Genomic DNA, 23,629 nt, shown 5'->3' on the forward strand with positions numbered 1-23,629 from the left:
ATGGTGAGAGTATACAGTCTTACCAGTTTGACGCAGATGACTGTCCTATGACCATTCAATTTAGATGAGGAGCTCTCTGTAGATATTTCATTGCGTAAAATGAACGTGTATATGTCTTTCTTTTCATCGCTAAATGTCACTCAAAAAATCGTTCTGGTCACTTGAATATAATAATGAATAATTTAATTTGAATACAACGTTTTCATTGTATAAAATGAATTGAAAGCAATTTCATGCATGATATTGTATCGTAAGCCTACAGTTCAGTAAATTTGGCCACATTTGACAAAAGACCAAGAACTCAAAGAGTGAATAGTGGTATATTGCTGTTGGGCGAACTGAAACTGGATATAATGACAGTAAACATTGCGACCAAGTTTGGTAAAGATTGTATAAGAAATGCTAAAGTTAAAGAGGAGGGGCGGTATTCATACAACATCTTAAGTCATTTCCTAACTTGAGTTATTTGCGTAATTTCCATCTCTCACTAGTCACGTGATATGATTACTCGATAATTTCTGAAATACTTGACTGAGTACTCTACTTTATTTAAAATGCGTACTTGTATGTTAAAACCAATTAAACTTTTCTTTTAATTTGACTATGAAAATGTTAAGAAATCAACTTAAGTTACCAAATTACTCAAGTAGTTCAATTAATACCGGCCCAAACAGTGAATTTGGTTAAATGTTGACAATTCAAGCGCCAAATTATAGAGTGAATAATTGGATCTAGCTGTTGATCAAACTCGGTCGAGATATTATGCCAATACATGTGATGATCGAGTTTTGTAAAGATTGCATAAGAAATGCACAAGACGAAGGTCGGACATGAACGTGTGCACCGTGGACGACGACGCCAGGAAACATACCAATTTATATGCCTTGCTTCGCAGGCGACATAAGAGGCGTGTATAAGCAGTTGAGCTCGTGGTCGACCATGCATTTTTACTGTACAATTTAAAAACAAAATGTTTTTTGTTACAACGATATGTATAGTCCTATGCTCGGAATCGAACACACAGCATTCCAGATGTTTTAAACGAATCAGGTCGACAACTTAACCACTGTCTGTACCACTGTAACTATCAATTCTAGTAAGGCGTTCGAATAAGTTTCTACAAATTATATTTGCTTGGCCTATTACCGAGCGTTTTTTTTGCCATTTCTCCTGCGTTTCAGGATACCTTGAGCGAACTGCTGTTTACCGGAAATTATTTATAATAACACCCAAATACCATACGACGGTACAACATGGCCTGGTTTCATGAAGCTTAGCCAAGGTTTTATAATCATTTGGCCTGGTGTCCGGTTTGTTCTTCAATTTCATTTAGAAAGCTTGACAACATGAAAATGACATCAAGAATCTCGCCAAATAATGAAATTAAAACACAGACTTACGCACAAAACTGGTATAGAAACAAAACAACGAGAAACATTAATTGTACTTTTTTATTTTTCTATTTTCCGGGCATGTCTAGAGCTAGACTTCCCATTTATCACAGTTGAACACGAGTTATTTTACAATTATTAAACGTTTCTACATTTACATGTACTATACACAATTCGCCATCATGATCAACAGTCAATACGGCTAAAACAATCGACAGAGGCTCAGCACTATGTTAAGTTAGCATGCAGATCAAAAACAATCATTTCTGTAGCTGAAATATGCGGTATTCAAAATAATAATTTAACAACCCTTCTTACTCTATCAATCTGCTCTGAGTTTACTACTAGTATTTCAACATATAACCCATCACAGGAAGGCAAAATAAAGAAACTCTGTTGGGGTTTCTTCTGTTCGCTGTTAAATTACAAGTTAAAAAATATCTTTAAATTGTCCTGGCGTAGGTTGTATGTTTGAAAAGAAATATCCCTTAATAGATTTTCTTTCTTTAGAATGTATCATTGAAATAAGAGCGGTATGTTTCCATTCATACATGAATATCCAAACTCCTTAAAACCACACTTAAAACACCTACCGGAATAATTCAATTCTTGCACATAGCATGATACATATACTTCTACATTTATCCCTTCAAAATTGGGAACAATATTAATGGTGTTGACTTGCCTATGAACACAGTGTGGTAACTTGATAATATGAGAAATATGATAATGCTGCAAGTTGGGATGAACAAGTAACTATACATTATCTTAGCATACACAATACAACAATGTAAAAACAGCTATTAGAAATTTGTTTAAAGACTGGCTATGAAGACAAATAATTATTTTCCCCTGTTCAATGTACGCACATGACCAACAGACCTTAAAGGTATAGCCATATTGATGGAACTTTGGCTTTGAAAGAGATAATCAATAACTGTAGGTCATTACCAGACTAACAATTCATATTCTTATATTTGTCCACTGCGAAAATGGCAATTATTTCTCCACCAAAAGTTGACTCCTTTAAAATATTTTTTACCATAAACATTGTTATTTCACTCTTGACTAAAAAAAATCTTAATCTTTATAAAAAAAAAATATAAGTACAAAGACATCATTTTTAACATCGCCAATAAATAATAATAAAGTATGACATCTATATTCTTTTGATAAGTTGGTAAACAATAGGTAACAACACTTGAAACTTCAAATAAAAACTCAAGATAATTAGTAACATGATCAATACACAAGAACTGGTTCTAGCTAGTGACAAAAGCAAAATTAAAAATCCTGACAATATCAATCTTTAACAATTTGCACGATTTTCAAACTGACAACAAGCGAAACTCTACCAAGTTTGCAGGCAATTTACAATTGAAATCTTTCTTTGTACACTACAAGTCCTGGATTTCAAACACTGAGGTAGCTATGTGTTCTTTCTTAGCACTGCAAATATATTAATTAGTAAAAATACAAGCATTATTAGTAAGTCTTTCTTAAAATCATAACATTTGCTTGAACAATCAATACAGTTCATAAATATATTAGTAGAAAGTATTTCTGATCATTACAACACTTCCTCATTACCTCACAAGACCTGGATACAAAGAACTAAATTATCTTATTACCTCATTGCCTTTGTAGTTTAATAACAGGTTCAATGTGCACATGATACATCACAGTTTAACACTTATGTGTAAGCTAACCTTAATGGTCCCAACTTAACGAGCTACCCTGTCTGCAATGAAGTCAGAAGTACAAAATACTTGATTATTTTGATAAACCAACTACAAACAATAAGCATAATCATGATAAGAATTGCTAGATATAAAAACAAAACATGAGAAAGACTTTGGCTTCAATTTCTGATGAAATTACAGTGATCATGACCCATCTTATTCCCATAAGAACTGTCTTTTAATTTAATGGAATTTATGTTAGTTCCTAATTTCAAGTTAAGCAGTATACTAGTAAACAAAGTTTTAAGTTTATATTGAACACAGTCATTGATCGTATAGGCTATGCCTAATGTTGAAATGGAAGTTAGACGAGCCAAATACAAACCAAGAATATGAGCTGAATTAAACAGATTCACAACCACCTTCATCTTCCACATTTTTTCACACTGTACCATGGAACGGCAGTGAAGTTTTAAATAATTTCATTAATAACCATCAGTTTCACCCGCTTTCAGGCAGCAACTTTGTGGTCATTCGTTTTTGGCAAACTCGAGAACATTTACACGTTATGACTGTCTGAGTGATAACACATATGTCTGTCTGAGTGATAATAATGTTAATGATGACTAGATTCAAACACTCCTCTCACGTGACGTCCATCGGAAGAACTTTGTCTAAACTGAGGTTGTTGAGGGTTTTTGTGTCTTCATGATTCTGTCTGAAAATATCAAATTAATTTAGGTTAGAATTTGTAACTTTTGTTAATGTCTGTTCATTAACAAATCAACATCACAAATGAATTAGATTGCATAACTTCCTGAATCAAATAAGCTTCGTCTAGATTGACCAATCAAACTTTCGAAATAGTAAGTGTAATACTAAATTTTAAACCATTGACCTTATTTCGAAGTGATCTTTAAAAAAGTTTTTTTTAAATGTTGCTGCCCAAATGTATGAAAAATAAAGAACATTGAATATACTTGAACTGCAGTATCAATGTTCCCTTAAAATATCAAATTTTACACTTACACTTTCCCATATATTTCAATCTTGTAAATATTTAAGCAAATATCTAAAAGTGCCTTAACTACGCTTTTAATTAGAATGAAACTTACTTAGTTGAAATATTGTATATTTTTTAACCATTGTGAATAAAGTTATGATAACTTTTACTTAGTCACTCTTGTTAGCATGATACTGCAAGAGAGTGTGGTCTTGTGTTGTAGGACAACCATAGTACAAGAAGAAAACCCAATTGTCTGATTTAGTGACCACAAACCAAACTCACATGCAACCAGGCTGGGAAACGAACCCGTGAAACTTACTTGATGGAAGCCTGAAGGACTGTATTCTGTTGATCAGTGAGTCGGTACAAGTTTGCTGCAGTGAAGTTATTTTTCCCAGCCAGATTGTTAATGGTAGTGAGCACAGTGCAAACGCTAGGCTGGACGGTAGCGGAGGAGACTGATGATGACTGAAGAGCCGGTAATGAAGCAGGCAGGATGCCAGACACTGTAAGCCCTGTAGCAAGTCCTTTACCGCTTGTAGACTGACTGACCAGTATATGTGATGTTGAAGATGGAAGGATGGAGGTGGTGATGACCTGATTGTTGTTGTTGTTCAATGGAAGATTCAGCTGCAGGATGTCTGCCGCTGGTGATGTTGAAAGACCTTGGAGCTTGTCTGAAATACATATGATGATAGATTAGGGCGCTGAATTATTTCAGTTTTAGAACAACAAATCAGTCTTCGCGATAACTCTATTTTTTTTTATTTTAGTATTTTAAATGGACACCAAATGTTCTTGGCCTTACTTTTGTCTGAAGTTATAAACATTATAGTCAAGCAGATGCAATTTTCTACTGTTGAGAAAATTGAAAACAAGAATATTGCTGGAAGCAATGAATGCTCCACATGTGTCCATTTTCAAGAAAAATGCAAAAATTGTAATACGATGTGATGGTGAAAGGTAAATGGTTTGCACATCATTATACACAAATTGGAAAAACTCATAACATGGAAAGATATGGGCAGATTTAGAATTAAATTTGAAGCAATGAAATAAAATACACAAATATCCAAGAAAAGGCTCAGACAAACTTGACCTTAAAAAATTGCTGTCAAATAAGGGAGCGAGTGTCAGAGGAGGAAACTAAAGAAAATGCAGGGCAGGATTATGGTTCTTTTGGACTGGAATTACTCTCAATTTCTTAATCTATATTTGAAGGTTCATTTCAATCCCTTTGGTATTTTCTTAGATATGGCCAGGACAAGCATAAATTATAAAAAAAAACTGGTTAAGGGAAAATAGCTTGATTAAATTATGGTACTTGCGCACATACAAAGTTTTATTACTATCCCATCAGTAGTTTCGAAGTTATTCACCGGACATGGGTGTGCCACCATCAATTTTGAAAAAAATGGTTAAGGGGGGATAACATATATGCAAGATATGGTTATGGTTCATGTGCATTGCAGTTCCTCTCATTGGCTTCTATCTATATAACCCAAGTTCTATTTCAATCCCATCAGTAGTTTTGAATAGGGGGTGCAAGCATTAATTATGAAAAACGGTTAAGGGGAGACGTCTTAATAAATATGCATGATAGGATTATGGTTCTTGTGCACATCACTTCCCCTAAATGTCATCGACCTTTATACTTAGTTTTATATCAAGCCCATAAGTAGTTACTACATTATTTTCTGGGCAAGGTTGAGACAGACAGAAGGACAGACAAAGCGGCAAAATGCTCTCCCTTTAGGGACATTCCAAAGAATGTTAGACACATATATTTTGAATCTAGTTCTGCTTGCGCTTGGTTGGGTGTGTACAAAATTGGCTATGATTTTTTTGTGCACTAGTTCTTACCTTGATACACAACATTAAACAACAAAAAAACATCCTCTTACACCTGGTAGGTCTAAATTTTAATGATGGGTGAAAATACTGTGAACTACTTACTATCAGCAATGGTGGTGATTGGCCCATTGAGAAGATTCACCGAGGATGTAACTATAGAAGAAGCACCATTAATGGAGGCGGTCGACGTAGCACTCTGCTGCTGATGCACTTGGGGCGAGTTCATCACAGCAGACACTGCAAACTTTGCACTCGCCGTGTCGAGGGTAAACCGAGAGGTGGGCTGGGAAGAAAAGGAATGTTCTAGGCCCGGGTACGAGGCATCGAGATCACTTGTCTGGTGTCGGAGTAATTGTTCTTGCTGCTCACGCTGCATTTGCCTCAGTTGCTCCTGATGTGAGGTGAAGTGGTCCATGTTAAATTCGCTGTCTGAGGCGGCAAAGGAGCCTCCAGCCAAGGGATGGTGGTGTTGGCGACTAGTGTCCAGCTCCGGGGGAGGGGAGTGAGGTCGGAAATGTGAGCTGGGAAACAGACAACTGAATATAATATTCAAACATTAAAGATTTTTATTTCATCATAATTTTAGTGTATGATCCTCAATCATCTCCAATCTGGGGATCCCCAAGGACATCAAATTTTATGAAGGGACACCAGAACATCTAGGTTAGGGCGGGACACCATAATCTTTTGGAAAAAAGATAGGAACCAAAAATACATGTTCAATTCAAGCAGACATTAATTCACAATTGAAAATTCTTGTTTTAACTTTATTTCAATCTTTTCATCTTTCTTGGTAAACAAGCAGACTGCTCAAATAGCCCATACTAACCAAAAGAATTTGATAAAATCAAGGCCATATTAACAAATTTTCAGAGGGACAAATTACTTCAGGAATTGAAACTATATTCCACCTGTTGTATCATGAGAATCCCTGGGAAATATAGTTAAGTTTAAACCCCTGACTGACATCAGCTGTTGACTTAAAGGTCATGGTACTATTCATAATGTTCTTCAGTTATCAGATTATAATTCAATTGTAAAAATGTCACCAATTCCTATCAATTTTTCACGTCCTAGTCACATTTCCAAAAAAGACTACAAGTGTGGCACTGCAATCTATTTATACAATGCATGTTACTGTAAAATAACAAGAAAATGTTGAAAAAATATTTATTTTTTACCATAACTTACATTTTTTGTTCCTTAATGTAAGTAATGTAGTCGCCTATAACCCCCGAATTGGAAAGATCAGCTTGGTGTAAGCCATCATCCCAAGGAGAAAAACCTCGGTCAAGTAATACTCTGAAATACATTTGCAAAGGTAAGATTTGAAGTCACAAATAAAGACAAATATTTAATGGGCTTGTTATACGTATCAAACTTCAGACACAGAAATTCAATTTTAGTATTGGTCATTAATTTTTTATGTATTATTTTTTATTCAAGATTTGTAAAACTTGTTTATTGGAACAAGTTCAACAATTCTAATCCATCCATGCTCTAGTAGTAGCAATTCTACAATAAAAATCAGATTTGCACTTTACATCTTGTTGAATATAGAGCACCCCCTGCAAATTAGGTTCAATCCATTTTCAGCAAGCAAGAAAAGTTAGCTCTCAACTAAAACCTATTTTACACATCTCTGGCTCAAAAACTAGATTACATAAACATATTAGCTGCATGTGTAATTTTCAAACAACATTACTGGTACAAGCCCTCAGCTCTCATAATCAATGGTCATGGACCGCGCTGTAGCCATAGTTTAGTGCCAAGTAAAGACAGAAGTCAAGAAGGATGGGGTGTGACACAAGAAGGTTGTAGGAAAGGCAGAAACAAGTGGGGAAGTGGAAAAAGAATTCAAGAATCAACAGCTTTAAAGTAAAGACTTGACACCTCACGTGGCCACCCCAATCTCAGATTTTGGTTTACATCATAGGGCTTTCTCAACTGAAAAGTTTGTATGCTAAATGTTTATTTTGTCTTAAAGTGAAAAGGGTCAAATAACTACAGCTAATATAATTTAATGAAAATCATAGGCTGAATTCTTTTAAGAAGCATTCTAAGACAAATAATAATATAAAATATTTCATATTGAAGTTCTTAAAATGCTTTTTACCAAACTTCATTTTACAAGTGGAGTATAGAACTCAACTGTATACTTTGTTTTACATTTTTCAACTCTAGAAATGTTCTAATAATAATCCCTAACCTACACTCAAGTCAATTATGATATGCAAACAAATCAAGACCGCACCTGCCACCTCGGCCAACCCGTCTCCGTGCAAAGCCGACACACCTCTGTGGTTGTGAGAGGGAGGTGAGCGAGTAACGGAACCGCTTTTCCCCGATACCACCCTCCTCTGGACTGCACCATGGCCAGTTACCTAACCGGTCTAGAATAGGCTGAAAATGAATGTATCTCATTAAAATCACATGTTTTAAACAAGTTCTATTTTCCATAACAATGTATTTTTACTCCACATGTCAAAGAGTCAAAGGGACAATAGAGCTGTGACACGAGTGACAAATACCCCACACAAAATGGTATTGAAGGTCAAATATTAAAAGAGGCAAACATTGCATCATATGCAAGATAAAGTCATCATACATAATTGTATTAAGGTTCAATGCAATACATCAAGCAGTTGCTGAGTAGTTGACCAAGATCTACTTACATGCACAACCATTACCACAATTTCAAAGTCGGCAAAATTTATATTGTAAAGAGGCAAAATTTAAATTACATGCAAGATAAGAGTAAATTATCTAACTTGATTATTTGAGAAGGTTGGAAAGTGGCCTTCACTTCTGTCTAAAATTATTGGTTCATAACCAAAGTTAAACTTGGTGTTTAACATTTGTACCAAAATTAATTAAAATCTATCAAACCATTCACTAGTTTTTGCTAGAAAACACAAACCAACAGACCAACTCCCTCTTGACCAACTTGGTTTTGTGGGGTATAAAAAGATCTAAAAGATTTTTTTACTCTGTACAGCAGGGTCAGGGTTGGCATGATAGTTTTGGGTGTTGGTTGCTGGTATAACCTGATCTTGTAAAAACTTCTTGCAAAAATACATCCCCTATTACCCATCTCACCATCACCTGCTGTGCGGAGTGCTTTAAATGAATAATCATGAAGAGACAACTGTTGTGATAAGAGTGGGTATGACCCCAAATTCCACATCAAACTAAATCATATACTCCAATGCATTCGCATTACCTTCTGGTAAGTACCAGTACTTTACTTGAATAATCTGTATTTCCTGTCTACCTGGGTTAAATGAGAATTTCTTTTGCAAACCCTCATCTGGAGACATTTATAATCCTTTTCCCCTTCAAAAAATCATTTTAATAATAACATTCATGTCTGGAAATTGTATTCCATCAATATGCTTTCACAAAGGACAAAGGCCACCTCCCTGCTGCTTGCGATTCACTACTAGTGTTACTACTGATGTCTATGTATATTTGAGAACACCAACAAAGAAACGGTTCTTACTGCATAATAGGCACAGTTCTTTTTTCTCTTGAATGCAAAGAGTCCATCTGGGTCATTTTCATCCTCCTGATCAGATGGAGACATCTGAAACATAAAAAAATATCTTTCAGGAAGAACTTCAAAATCATTCACTTGCTACCTTAGTATACCTGAATTAAATCCTGCAGTTAAACATGCTTAAGCATAATTTTGTTCCTGAATGATGATAATTGCACTTCATTAAACTGTAAAAGCTACATTTAAACACCGAAATATTACAAGAATCATGTGGAATTGAATGCGACAATCATTGTCAAACCAATTATAACACTAATTTGATGAATGTACATAGAACAATTTGTTTACCTTGAGAACATTGTCAAACAACTATACCTGAGGTAAGCAACTGCATTTCAGTGTAGAATTGGCAAATTATTGTGGTGTTACATAAAAGATTTAAGTCATGATCCCACTTGATCAAGACATTTTGACTAAAATCACTGTCACCAAGTTTGATTCCAACAGGATATTAATTAAGCAGCTGTCTGCACAAGTTATAAAGCAACAATATTTCACTCTAAAACGGGCAATACTCCAGATTTACTGAGGCGAGTTACCCCAATATTACCCTTGATTGAGATATTAATATTATTATGCCAACAAATATCATCACCAAGATTCAATGTGATTGGATAAAACCAACTGCAGTTATCATCTGCACAAGGGCTTTCTGAAGCTGCTGTCTACGTCAAAAGTTAATACCTACAAGTTGCCTATTTATTCATGCGCCTATTCACCTGTTCTTATTGACAGAAAGAAAACCCATACCAAATGACCTCAGAATTCAGTTCAAAGTATAGGCGAACATGTTTTCATACTTGTGTTTAATTGCTTAGTAGACATATAATTTATATCGGTGGTTGAGCAATCATGCCCTCTAGAATATTTCCTCGTTCTTACCGGTGAAAGTACTTCATCATCAGAACTGAAGAGATCAGATTGCAGCATTCCCAGGTCAGTGCTGGTGTACACTGGTTGAGCATTTGAGTTGGCGCTTGGTGGTTGAGATGTTGAAGTTTTGTGTTTCCGCTTTCTATATTCTCGTTTCTTCTTGCCAACTGAAACATCTTCCTGTAATGACAGCAAAAAAAAAGTTTCAAAATTATATTTGGTTCTAAACTTAGTATTTGTGAATTTTTTTGATGCCAAGCAATACATGTAGCTTAAGAATTCAGGCAAGTTCATCCAAAAGTTTAATTTCGATGACTGGGACTATTTCATTTAAATATAAAACCCACTCCAGAAAGGCAAATAATCAAAACACTAAGGGGGATATTCCTGTTTACGGCTTGCTACAAATTAAATAAATATGAAGGTGTATGTTTAAATTGAATAGCCCTAACCCATCTTTCACTGGGTTAGGGTCTTTCAGTGATTCTCTACAAAGCAGGGTACAATGCAGCTAGACCTCAAATAAAATTGTCATCACTAGCACGCTGTTACAGGTGTTTAATATTTGCTGCCTTACCCCAGTATTCCAGTCTTTCCAGGTGTATGGGGATACAAAGGGAGGTAACTTGTGTCGTATAGACTCTGCTTCTCTCAAATTGTTCCCTTCAAAGTCCTCTAAGTTATACCTGGAAACAAATCATTAGAATTAGCAACCTCCGATTTTTTAATCCACAATAACAGGTGACTACTACTATAAGCAACCTTTCTGATTCAAAATGTTAAGCTTTCCATAAAAATACTTTCATAAAACCTTTGTAGCCTCAAGCAAAAGTTGTTTTAACATCACTGTTCAATGATTTCATGTAACAGGGTTCGAATTTAGAAATTGCCAGTGACTTTTATTCAAGCTCGCAAAATTCTGCGAGTGGCTTTTTCTAGACCACAAAATGTTAAAAGGAAAGAAGAATAAACATGAACTTAACTCGGCTACGTAGTCGAGTGTCAACAGCCTATAAGTGGCATGTTTACACTACCAGTATAAAGAAGACGGTACGGAGTCACGCTCTAGTAAGTTTTCAAAAATACTGTGAAATCATTAATGTTCGTGGGCATGAAATTTCGTGGTTTGCCGAAAAAAACAATTTCGTGGGTACTTGAATTCGTGGATTTTCATTTTTGAAAAAAAATAATCGAAGATGCAATCGTCCTAGAGCGTCTGCATAATATCCACACGCTGGCCCGTGATTTCCGTCTTCTACGTCACTCGGTTTATGACACTCGCTAATGTGGTAAGACATGCCAATTAGTGCATATACCCATGTCACTTATCGATTTAATTGGGAATAAAGGTAATAAAAGAAGATGTACCCTGATCATAAATACAGATAGGGGAAGCCATTGAATGCCAATTAAGAATTTTGCAAACTGTGAAAACACCGAAAAGGTGCGTATATTGTCACGTTCGGTGCTTAGTAATCTTCAATGTACTAGTAATCGATTAATTATTTCATTAAATAAAAAAATCGAGTACAGACAGTCATCACGCACATCTTGTAAACTTGGAGATTTTCATTAACAGAACACGCTTTAACACGTGCTTATAACTGTCATTTGCTGCATAAAACACATTTAATTGATTTGGTTCATTATTTGTTAAAGGCAGTTATAATATATTAACAGAATAATAATCGTAAGTTATACAGTGAGACAGGTTTTAACACTGTATACTGCGACCTCTGTAAATAATATACTAGAGTATGTACGTAACAAGACAATTGAAAAAGTGAATAAAGGGTTTATATTTCATGGGATCTTGAATTCGTGGATCACCCAACCCACGAAAACCACGAACATTAATTCCCCACGAACATTAATGATTTCACAGTAGAACAAATACAGAAAAGGCTGAGTTTTATCTCGAATCTTTCCAGGACGCTCCAAGCATGCATAATACCAAGTGAATACAAATGACCTAGCTCAATCATTGGCTAAATTTAGCGCTTTTGCTATATGTAGCCCACATCAACCTTTGAATATATTTCCGCTCAAATGTCAAAGTGAATAGACTTTGTCGATCAATATATTTCATATACTGTTGCTTTGATTTATTCTAAATTTATTATGTTATTGTTTTTATTACTAATAGATTTAATGAAATCTGTAGCATGCTTGCCGAATGGGTATTACCCTAGCGAGGGTAAATATACAAAGTGAACAATGTCAAATTATTGGACAGCTTTGTTATCAAAAAGCGGCCAGCATCTGATGAGTCATTCCTTACCCCCCAAAAAGAATAAGCCATCAACAAGTTCTATTAGTCGAGTTACACAAGATTGATACGTTTTAATATTCATCATATGTCTTAGGTGTAATTTTCTACTTAAATTAGACAATATTATAAGGGAATAAAGCAAATAATAACAGGGTTTCCGCCAGCCCTTTATGGCTTGTCGGGCCCGACGTGCCTTCCGCTGGCAAGGCCAATTACCGACACGCGTTAATTATGCCGACATGCTTTAATCCGCGTAGCGACAATCCTTATCAAAACAATCATCAGTTTTGACAATACACGATTTTGTTGCGATTGCAACGGTTGACTGACAGCCAGAAGGCGTGTCGGGACTATTACGACATTTGTATCAGCCATTCAGGATCGACGACAGCATGAAGGCGTGTCGGTGAGGTTCAACAGTGCCAATTAACCAAACTCCTCCTATTCTTTATCAGAATGGGAATGTGTGAAAAACACCACTGTCGTAAAATTTGCGACCTTCATACCAATAACCATCTATGAACGCATAGTAAACAATAAGTGTTAATTGATTTCGGTAACATAAATCATGTGTCGTTTTATTTTGTTTCTTAATCCCGAGTCCGTTTAAAAACCAATTATTAAATTATAATTGAGAACCGTGTTAAGATATCTGTGTTATTAACAAGGGTTATGCTATGTCGTCGTAATTAATTGAGTCGCGTTCCCGTCTTAAAAGTGTAAAGTTATATTTTGTGTTGCTTATTATTAACCTTTGATTATTTTATCGTTCTTTTAATTTATTTAGAAAAAAGATAAATAAATCTGAAAATACACATTACATTCCCTTTAAGTTATCATTTAGCCAACCTGGCTTTAAAAATATTAGCTGTTGCAGCTTTAAATACGAATACACGAGCAGTCGCTTTGCTCCGGACTCTTTTGTGTTCCAGCATGCAGCGTGCTTTACACGTTTTGCTGTGACGTCAACGGTGTCAATATAAATAATACCCGCACTAAACGAAACATAAGTCGATCAATATCGTCGATATTTTATTGTCGGAAAACTTGAGAAATACCAATAATCAAGGAAGAGAAACCATTAAACCTTTTCACAAATAATTTTAATATTAATCGGACTTTAGTTGGTAATTCTAAATCATGGGAACATAACTGTAAACTTGTTTAAAATGCAGGAAATTGCACCATTTTGGATACGAAAATATAAAAAAATCGACGTCGGGAGGGGACACCCCTCCCCTTATGAAATTCCTGGCGGAAACCCTGAATAAAATTGCAAGTTGGTTTTTCATTTTGCGAGTTGGCTCAAAAGGCACTCGCAAAATTTTGTGAGTGCTCCCCAAAGTTAAATTCGAACCCTGTGTAAGATGAAATTGTAACAGCTAGGTCTGAAAAAAAACTCTTGTTATAAACATGATTATATAATATGTCCTTTTTCATTTGATAAAATCACACTACCAATCCTTACCTCTTCTCTGCTATCTCTATTGCAAGCTGAAGCATCTCTTTCTTCATCTTCTCTCGTCTTTTCACAAACTCCAATAAAGTTCTGAAAGTTGTATAGAACATACTGTTCACCTACAGAGCACAAAGGCAACTGATAAAAGACATCATAGTGTCTTAAAAAACTCATGTACGAGACATTGTTATATGTCAACTTTGAACTTAAGTTACAATACTTGAGTGAATCCAAAATTAGACTGATACCCTGTAGTGGGGTATTTTATATTTGAGAATCACCTGTTCCACCAAAATACAAGATCAACGTCATCAATTCAAAACCCAAACCAAAGCTCTGGTTGGATAAATAAAACTTACCCTCCTAACAAAGCACAAGTACTGACATACTGCACAAGATTTTAATGAAGAAAGGGCTACAAAGTGTTACAAAGTGCCAGGGCTACCATTGACACTTACACTGCCCTGCTGAGATCACGCCGCAGTTTCAGCATTTTCTCATACGACGTCTCATCATTTTTCCGGTTCTGAAAACAGCAACTTGCTTCCATTACTTTTTGTCGGACAAGCTATCGAAGCATTTTTTGACTACATAGATAAACAAGGAAACATGATGCCACATTTAAAAACAAGGCTTTGCATTATTTAAACAGTCAAAATCAGTGATGAATTATAATATGATTCAACATATACATACAATTGAAACAAAAAACATACATTGCATGTTAAGCACTTCCAATGAACATTTTTATACAACAGTATACCTTTCTTGTCTGCATTTTTTCGGTTCTGCGTCTAAATGCAACATATGGATTGTTTGAAGTGGAACCGTCTCTTTTCTCTGTTTTAACGCTCAGTATAAGAGGATATTGCTGAAATGTTGAGTCAATCATGATTCAATAGTGTTTTCATCTGAACATCTTTCACTTAATGTATAAAGTTAGTTTACACTTCAAAGTTGGAATTCACTACAATCTACTAATGTTTGTTTTCTTTAAGCGACAATTACACTGGCTTATTAAATACTGACACTGTGAGGTCTTCTGCATCTGATATTGATGACACCATAGAGCATTTGACATAAGTATTAATAGTTTCACATAACCCATTTATACATTTATGAAGTGCTGTTATTGCACCTTCAAACATTCGAATGATTAATATTTCCAGTGAGACACAACAACATACTGTTCTGAGACGTTTGTTGAGCCAATAGTCGTAGACAGCAATTATGAGGTCGTCATCTTCCTTAAGAAGACATTTGGCTTCCCGCAGAGTGACAACCTGTTGACCACTGCCTTTCTCAAGCCTGTCCATCATTTCTTCAAACTTGAGAGGCGTAATCTCCATTTTCTTTGCTTGTTCATTGAGCCAGTTCTCATCTTCAGAGTCCATATCATAGTCCGGAATCTCTTGGTCCATCCCAATTGCTGAGCATGGAAAAAGGTAAGAGCGGCTAGAGAGCTCATTTTAAATCTCATGGTAGGCATGAAAGATCGGTCAAGAATATCAGTTTTCTAATAATATCTCAAGATAGGGTGCATGATATGTGTTTGTTTTGATTAACTTTTAATCATTATCTTCAAGCTAGAAAACAAATATTTTGGAAATTTCAACACCATAATAACAAGCACCAGCATAATTTTCTAGGTTAAACTTTTAGGCTCGTATCTGGACATAGGCGTTAATACAATTCTCTTTAGCACCACTGACAATACAAAAATGCACATTTGTCAACAAGAAGTGGACATGCACCTTGCACATGTATGAACTGTTTAGGCTGCTTGAAGTCAGTCTTGTAGAGTCCATCACAGCGCTCTGCCGTGTCATCCACATCTGGAATGGGAATATTAAGGCCTTCTGATGTGCCATATGCCTGTTGCGCGCACAAAGCTTTTTGAAGATGAAGTTCCTGAAAACAGAATTGACATTGCTTTCAAAAATATCCATTTTATCATGAATAAAATTGCCTTTTGATTGGACTGGCAATCTTTATTATTATTATAATAAAAATATTACTATATTGTGGTTTCAATTCATTTTATCGATTAGAGTTGGTGAGTACATGACTTCCGTACTATTGTTCAAAAAGACATGTGCTTTCTGTTTAGACTAATTACGTCCCTTCTATGGTCACGTGACAAAACATATCTAAAAATAGGTAACAGAATATAACGTCAATTTTTACATTTTTTCGGTCTAAAACATATATTTGGCGTAATAATGATCTGTTACGGAAACATAACTGGCCAATAATGGGTTAAAGGGCCTCTATACCGATTGTAAAAAACAGGACGTGAAACGGTGACACGTTTCAAGATGGCGGACATCTTTGCACAGACATGCAAACAATAGGGCGTACCGTTTCTTCCTCTTTTTCCATCCCAGTCGGCATCTGAGGCACCGATCTGTTGATTGTTGCAAAGTCCGGAAGATCTGGTATGTCATCTGCTTTATACACTGGCATTGGCCGAGTGGCGTCCAGCGCCCTGGCCCGAAATGTTACCTTGCTCATCTTGAAATGACCTGCTTTTATGCAAATGTCCCGGTCACTAACAAGATTTTTGCAAAAATACACGTAACATGAGGTTCTAGGCGAACCTAAACAGTATCTAGTGAAAGATTAGAGGGCCAACATTTGTATAGTATACTTAGTTTACAAACAATTCCTCTAGGTAATACACAATAAGCGTCCGAAGTTAGAAAATTTCTTCAAATTTTCGATTTTTTCATCATGGCGGACAAATTGCCACTGAGTACCTCCCATAATTCAGCTTGTTGAGAATGCGCATGCGCGAAATTAATAGGCGCCTAAACATTTGCGCTTTCCTGTTTCTTTTTCAATGCAAAATAATACTTTGATCGAAACTCAGTGGAAATAAGATATAACTAAAACCGAAACCTGAAACATATAATTGCTATTTTTTTAAGGTATCCGATGTCTAATTATTTTTTTTTTAAAGTTTTTCTTTTAATTGAGCTAATGGTGATATTGTTAGTTATTTTTTCATGCATACATGGTCAAATACACTTAAGTATCTTTAAAAGGGTAGTTTTATTACTTTTATGTCAGATAAATAACCAAAGAACATAAAAATAATTAATGTTATAGCAGTTTTTTTCAACTGAAATAGAGCTTGAAATTACATTTTTAAAATTTATATTTCAAGGCCTATAGCCTAAATGTGATAAGTTTTTTTCTGGGTCCAAAAATAATACTGTAATCATCAATTCATACATGCAAGTCACTCCCTGGTATATTTTTATTTTCTATTTTTAAACTTTGTTCTGTAAACCATTTTCTCTTTAAAATCCTTTCACATGCACTTTTTATTTTGTCACGGTAACATATCTTTACAAGTGACAGCGGTATCAACATAAACAAATGATACTAAATTAAGAATGAGGCTTTCACTTCACAAGTTGGTGCGTGGTACGAATATATAAAGTATTCTGTACGCATGGGGAGGGGGTTACACGTCACACATGATTTGGGGTCAACAGGAACCCTAAGTTTACATAACTGTACGTAGGATACTCATACCTAAATCAATATATCTAGTTAACACATGTCATTCGTATTTTTTTTTTTGATCATTTGCACTATAGTAGATAAAACTTATACAATAATATACACACACACACACACACACACACACACACATATATATATATATATATATATATATATATATATATATATATATATATATATATATATATATATATATATATATATATAATTTTTTTTTCTTTTCTATCGATGTGATAGTTTTCTTTCCCAGTATTTGTGAGTTTCATGGGAGTTTGATATTACTGTCCGGGGACATATTCAGCCACTGACTCATGTAGTAAATGTATCCATATCATGAGTACGTAATGATCTAAATGTTGAGACTGTAAAACGCGGTATTTTGAATTTGAAATCGTTTTAAGGAACTTTCGTGTCCCAAGAGGCTGGTACAAGGTATGCAGTCTTAAACACAAGAGTTGGCATTATTCGATACGAAGGCTCTCCAAATTGTTCATATTGTTATCTGTTTTAAATGCAGGATACGGCGGGAAATGCTTGAGTATCACCGGCACGCAGTATAGAGTAAATGTGTAATTACACACTCGTATTTAATATTATTTAAAACAAACTCGTTTAGTATGTCGTGAATCACACCATTTAGCGTTATTCGGTACGCAGACTGTGAACATAATTTAAATTATTTGTTGCGCAGTATTCGGTGCACCTGTAGATCATCGTGTAGCACAGATATTATTTTAATATGCCCGCCATCATCCGCGAAAATCATTGATAAGTTAACTACGAATATTCCACTGACTGGACTTATGTGACCTCTTGCCTCAGCCCCTACCGGCGCGATCACTTCACACTTAGAACAAATGTGCCAGTCTTTATACGTCCAGTTAACAAGCACGTGGAAGGGCGAGGTGAAATGACTATTTCTGAGCGTAAAGAACACCATAGACCGAGGAGGGATCACGGTAAAATTCGGTTTAGTAGGGGCGGGGCATGAAGTCAAGCCCTAAGACCCACGCTAATGTGGACACATCTGCCTACTTGACGTCGTTCAAACGTCCACATGTGCTGATATCCACGCCGGGGTGGATGCACCACTACTTGAAATCGTTCAAACGTCCAGTGGATACACCACTACTTAAAATCGTTTAAAGTCCATATGTGCTGTTATCCACGCCGGGGTGGATACACCACTACTTGATATCGTTCAAACGTCCAAATGTGCTGATATCCACGCCGGGATGGATACACCACTAGCTACTTGATATCGTTCAAACGTCCAAATGTGCTGATATCCACGCCGGGATGGATACACCACTAGCTACTTGATATCGTTCAAATGTCCATATGTGCTGATATCCACGCCGGGGTGGATACACCACTACTTGATATCGTTCAAACGTCCAAATGTTCTAATATCCACGCCGGGGTGGATACACCACTACTTAAAATCGTTCAAAGTCCAAATGTGCTGATATCCATGCCGGGGTGGATACACCACTACTTGATATCGTTCAAACGTCCAAATGTGCTGATATCCACGCCGGGATGGATACACCACTAGCTACTTGATATCGTTCAAACGTCCAAATGTGCTGATATCCACGCCGGGTTGGATACACCACTATTTAAAATCGTTCAAAGTCCAAATGTGCTGATATCCACGCCGGGGTGGATACACCACTACTTTAAATCGTGCAAACGTCCAAATGTGCTGATATCCACGTCGGGGATGGATGCACCACTACTTGATATATCCACGCCGGGTAGAATGCACCATTTTTTGATATATCCACGCCGGGGTGGATACACCACTTATAGGTTATTTAACATTGTTATGTACAATACGGATATATATTTGGACGAGTACGTACTCAGTGACATTCCAAGCTGTGCATGAGTCCAGATATATTCCGTATTGTACAGAACAATGTTAAATGACCTTTTTATTCTATACCTATAAATTTTATATAATAATAATAATAATAATAATAATAATAAAATAATAATAATAATAATAATAATAAACGTTCCGTGTTGACAAACGGCAATGTATTAATCCTGTATAAATACTGAAGCTTTATCGTAACGCTTTATCTGGAGCGCCTCGGGTTTCGGTCTTTATCATAGCTTAAACATGGGGCCTGTGAATCGTACAATATATAAAAAAATATGGGATTTTTGTACGCGCGTGCGTCCTAATATATGGAAAGATATTGTACTGTCACGTGGTTCAAAAGAGCGTCTACGATTGGACATATAAATTAGGTATAGAATGATATTTGATATCGTTCAAACGTTCACATGGATGCTTTTGGTCCCGGTTGAAAATAATTAATAGGCAAATTGGATCTGGTTAATATATTGACTCCGAATATTTGCTATATTCCAGAAGTGTTGTAGTAAGATGACGCATATTGTCATTATCCCTGGAAACGGCGGAGGTGACGTCACTCGAGCCAACTGGTACGGCTGGGCGCAGCGAAAGCTGAATGAGCTGGATGGGGTAAAGTGTGACCTCAGGAACATGCCGGATCCGGTGATAGCCCGTGAGTCCATCTGGATCCCGTTCATGCGTGACGAAATGGGGTGCGGCGAGGAAACCATTATTGTGGGGCACAGCTCGGGCGCTGAGGCGGCTATGAGGTTCGCGGAGAAGTACAAGGTTAAGGGCATTGTGATCGTCTCCGCATGTTTTTCAGGTCAGATTACATTTTTTGTCGTTAATAGAGGATATCCTATTCGACAGAATCCTGCTATGTTTGCCAGTTTGAAAACAATATTATAACTTTATGCTCTTAGAATAGTGTACTACGCGGTGTCAATTTGCGTTAAAGTTTTTCTGTTTACCAAGATTGACGAATCTGTCACTGAGAATAGCAAACAAAAACTTGCATTTTACGTAGTGCTATGTAGCATTATAAAATTGGTGAGATTGGAATTGCATCCACTTCAGTAGATTCAAAAACATTATCTATAATAATGTTAATAGCAGCACTCTCACAGATTGAACGTTTTGACAACTTTTTTATTTTTTGTCTTGGAACGAGCCATTTTTTGCGAAAATCGATGGAAACCAGTTATATAAGACTGCTGACAAAATATTAGATCGCAAATTTTTATATTTAAGTTTAAAAATTGATGTTTTATGCATTTTTCTTAAACCGTTAGTCCATAAACCATTAATTTTCGAACGGAAATATGAAAATCTACGATCAGATTTTTTGTCAGCAATTATATATCATTGGGTTGCAGATATTTACGCAAAAAATAGCTCTTTCCAAGACAAAAATAAAATAAAAAAAAAGTTGTAAAAATGGTAAATCCGTGAGAGTACAGCTTTAAGAAAGTGCTTGGTTATGATTTTAAAATCATAATCGTATAGTAATGGGGCATAGGCTAAAGGGCCACTAGCGGACAGGACGGCTCGTAGGGGATAGTACAAGGGCGAGAAATATAACTGTTCGGTCTCATACAAGTGAATTAAATCAAATTGAATCAAATCATTTCGTGCACGGAATACTGGGGATATTTTAATGCGTACATTGACAAATGATAACGAACTATAAGTTGTATAAAGTGTGCAACGATGACTTCAAGTGTCTAGTTTCCCCGCCTCAAATTATGAAATGTGTAGGTGAAAATCATGTAAATATTTGATGATGATATGATTGTGGAAGTCTAGACCACACTTCTAAACGTTTCTATGGTACATACATTCGTCACACACTATTTGTCACAGCACCCCTCTAGTTGGAACGGATTATAGGCAATCGGACGTGGTATTCACCATCATCATCATCATCATCATCATCATCATCATCATCATCATCATCATCATATTTACAGCACTGTTAACTTTAAAACGTGTTTTTGAATGTTAACAATTATGTCGTAAGAACGTTGCTGCTTTAAAGCTGCACTCTCACAGATTTACCCTTTTTTTACAACTTTTTATTTTTTGTGTTGGAATGAGCCAATTTTTGCGTAAATATCTGCAAACCAGTGATAAAAGATTGCTGTCAAAAGATCAGATCGTGTTTTTCATATCTCCGTTCGAAAATCAATATTTTATGGCTTAAACCGTTACTAACGGCTTAAGATAAATGCATAAAACATCAACTTTTTGACTTGAATACAAAAATCTGCGATCTAATGTTTTATCAGCAGTCTTATATACTTGGTATCCATGCATTTTCGCAAAAATTGGCTGGTTCCAAGACAAAAAAATAAAAAAAAAAGTTGTCAAAACGTACAATCTGTGAGAGTGCAGCTTTAAGAAAGTTCTGAAAATTTGCTCAATATATTATGATCTATAGATTAATTTGCATGTATAGCCGGAAGAATCTATATATAACGTAAATTTTGCTGGTGATCAATTGTAATTATATACTGCATTTTGCCGTAAATAAATACAATACGTTTATTACTATCACTATCAAAAAGCTTTTTGTCTATGCTGCTCACATTTGCTGATGCAAGTAAAAACCGGTGTCGAAATGTTAAACGCCATTACCGTCACCGTTCCGTTCCACTGTGACCGTTCTTCATTGAAAATATTGATAGCAAACACAACTTTCTTGTAACAGTCTAAGAGAAAAATAAATAAATACAAATTGTCAGAACTTTTTTTTATAACCAAGACGTTTTCTTCTCGCTATCGTATCTCTGTATATATGTAAACATAGCGCTGTTCGATACCGGACAAATCCAATACAGCCCACTATGATATAAATCACTCCAAAACGTAAGAGAGAGTTTTCATTTTAAATTTATTACCCGGTTAATGCAAAATTTTAAGAAAAAACACCATATATATTTTGGTTAACAATGCATTTACACGTTTTTTGTTTTTGTTTTTTTCAGACCTCGGCGATGAGAACGAGCGAGCCAGTGGCTACTACAGTCGGCCTTGGGAATGGCCCCGTATACGAGAAAACGCCCCCTGGCGGGTCCAGTTTGGATCCACAGACGACCCCTTTATTTCTTGGTCCGAGCAACAACAGGTCGCTGATGGACTGGAGTCCGACTTGCACAAATTTCAGGATAAAGGCCACTTCATGAACACTTGCTTTCCCCAGCTCATTGATGTGATTAAAAAGAAGTTAAAAGAAGGGAAATGAAGATGTACAGGATCTATGATAATCAGAGTGATAATATCCAAATATTCAAACTCTCGTTCAGAATATAATTAAATCATAAAAAGGACAGGAATAAACAGAACGTTTCAAGTATACTTTGCTAAAAATCTGCTGGAATAGTAACGGCCATAGTAAATACAAGGCATGTCGCTTATTGTACACACAATCACAGATTGAAAAAAATAATATTTTTTTTTAAATTCTTACACGAACGGTTGAAAGACGTCAAAATAACAGAAAAAATAAGGGAGTTTATGATTTATTTCTTAATAGATTACATCAGTTGGGCTACCTGTGTTATATGTCGGAAATACATTGACATGTATATCACTGCTTTAGTTTTTTTATTGATTGCTCCAAACCTTAAGTTATGAAATTGTATTTTGATAATACTTCCTTCAACTTATTGATGTTGAGAAAGGTAAATATTCCCCTCATATAATCAGGTTTCAGATCGGCACTCGATTGCCTGAAAATTATTGAACGACGCTTGAATTGTCAATTTTCTTAAACCAATTTTGTTTGTATTCTTCTAGAAGAAAGGTAATTGTATTTAAATAACTGTTACTGTATATGATGAGGTGGTCTTTCGTAAAACTCGGAAATGGTCTTTTGCGGTACGTGGAGGTGGCCTTCTGTTACGCACCGAAATGGTCGTCTGTAATACGCGGAGAGAGATGGTCGTCTGCCATACGCAGAGGGTGATGGTCGTCTGCAAATCGCGGAGGGTGGTGGTCGTCTGTAATACGCGGAGGGAAATGGTCTTCTGTAATACGCGGAGGGAGATGGTCGTCTGTAATACGTGGAGGAGGATGGTCGTCGGTATTATACACCGAAATGGTCGTCTGGTCGTTTGTTATAGGC

At 35.9% G+C, this 23,629-nt stretch overlaps 2 protein-coding genes across 2 annotated transcripts; one reads left to right on the plus strand and one right to left on the minus strand.

The window, feature by feature from the left end:
- Positions 1-1,437: 1,437 nt before the first annotated feature.
- Positions 1,438-16,863, minus strand: LOC128234545 (enhancer of polycomb homolog 1-like). The gene is made up of 14 exons (XM_052948813.1): positions 16,458-16,863; positions 15,851-16,007; positions 15,284-15,525; positions 14,860-14,967; positions 14,555-14,622; positions 14,106-14,186; positions 10,943-11,051; positions 10,375-10,545; positions 9,436-9,519; positions 8,188-8,336; positions 7,125-7,235; positions 6,036-6,454; positions 4,399-4,756; positions 1,438-3,791 (listed from the first exon to the last, which is right to left on the minus strand). Exons 1-14 carry the CDS (start codon positions 16,608-16,610, stop codon positions 3,719-3,721), a joined length of 2,283 nt encoding a protein of 760 aa, XP_052804773.1. The 5' UTR covers positions 16,611-16,863; the 3' UTR covers positions 1,438-3,718.
- LOC128234546 (serine hydrolase RBBP9-like) lies at positions 16,316-23,095 on the plus strand. The gene is made up of 3 exons (XM_052948814.1): positions 16,316-16,534; positions 20,017-20,326; positions 22,491-23,095. The coding sequence occupies exons 2-3, from the start codon at positions 20,032-20,034 to the stop codon at positions 22,745-22,747; spliced, it is 552 nt and encodes a 183-aa protein (XP_052804774.1). The 5' UTR covers positions 16,316-16,534; positions 20,017-20,031; the 3' UTR covers positions 22,748-23,095.
- Positions 23,096-23,629: the final 534 nt, after the last annotated feature.

This window comes from Mya arenaria, chromosome 5 (genome assembly GCF_026914265.1).
Source record: "Mya arenaria isolate MELC-2E11 chromosome 5, ASM2691426v1".
Taxonomy (NCBI): domain Eukaryota; kingdom Metazoa; phylum Mollusca; class Bivalvia; order Myida; family Myidae; genus Mya; species Mya arenaria.

Coding starts and splice junctions, on each gene's coding strand:
- LOC128234545 (XM_052948813.1), bottom strand. CDS start 16,610: ATGAGCAAGGTAACATTTCGGGCCAGGGCGCTGGACGCCACTCGGCCA. Junction 14,968..15,283: donor TCAACAAACGTCTCAGAACA/GTATGTTGTTGT, acceptor TCAACATTTCAG/CAATATCCTCTTATACTGAG. Junction 3,792..4,398: donor GTCCTTCAGGCTTCCATCAA/GTAAGTTTCACG, acceptor TGATATTTTCAG/ACAGAATCATGAAGACACAA.
- LOC128234546 (XM_052948814.1), top strand. CDS start 20,032: ATGACGCATATTGTCATTATCCCTGGAAACGGCGGAGGTGACGTCACT. Junction 20,327..22,490: donor CGTCTCCGCATGTTTTTCAG/GTCAGATTACAT, acceptor TGTTTTTTTCAG/ACCTCGGCGATGAGAACGAG.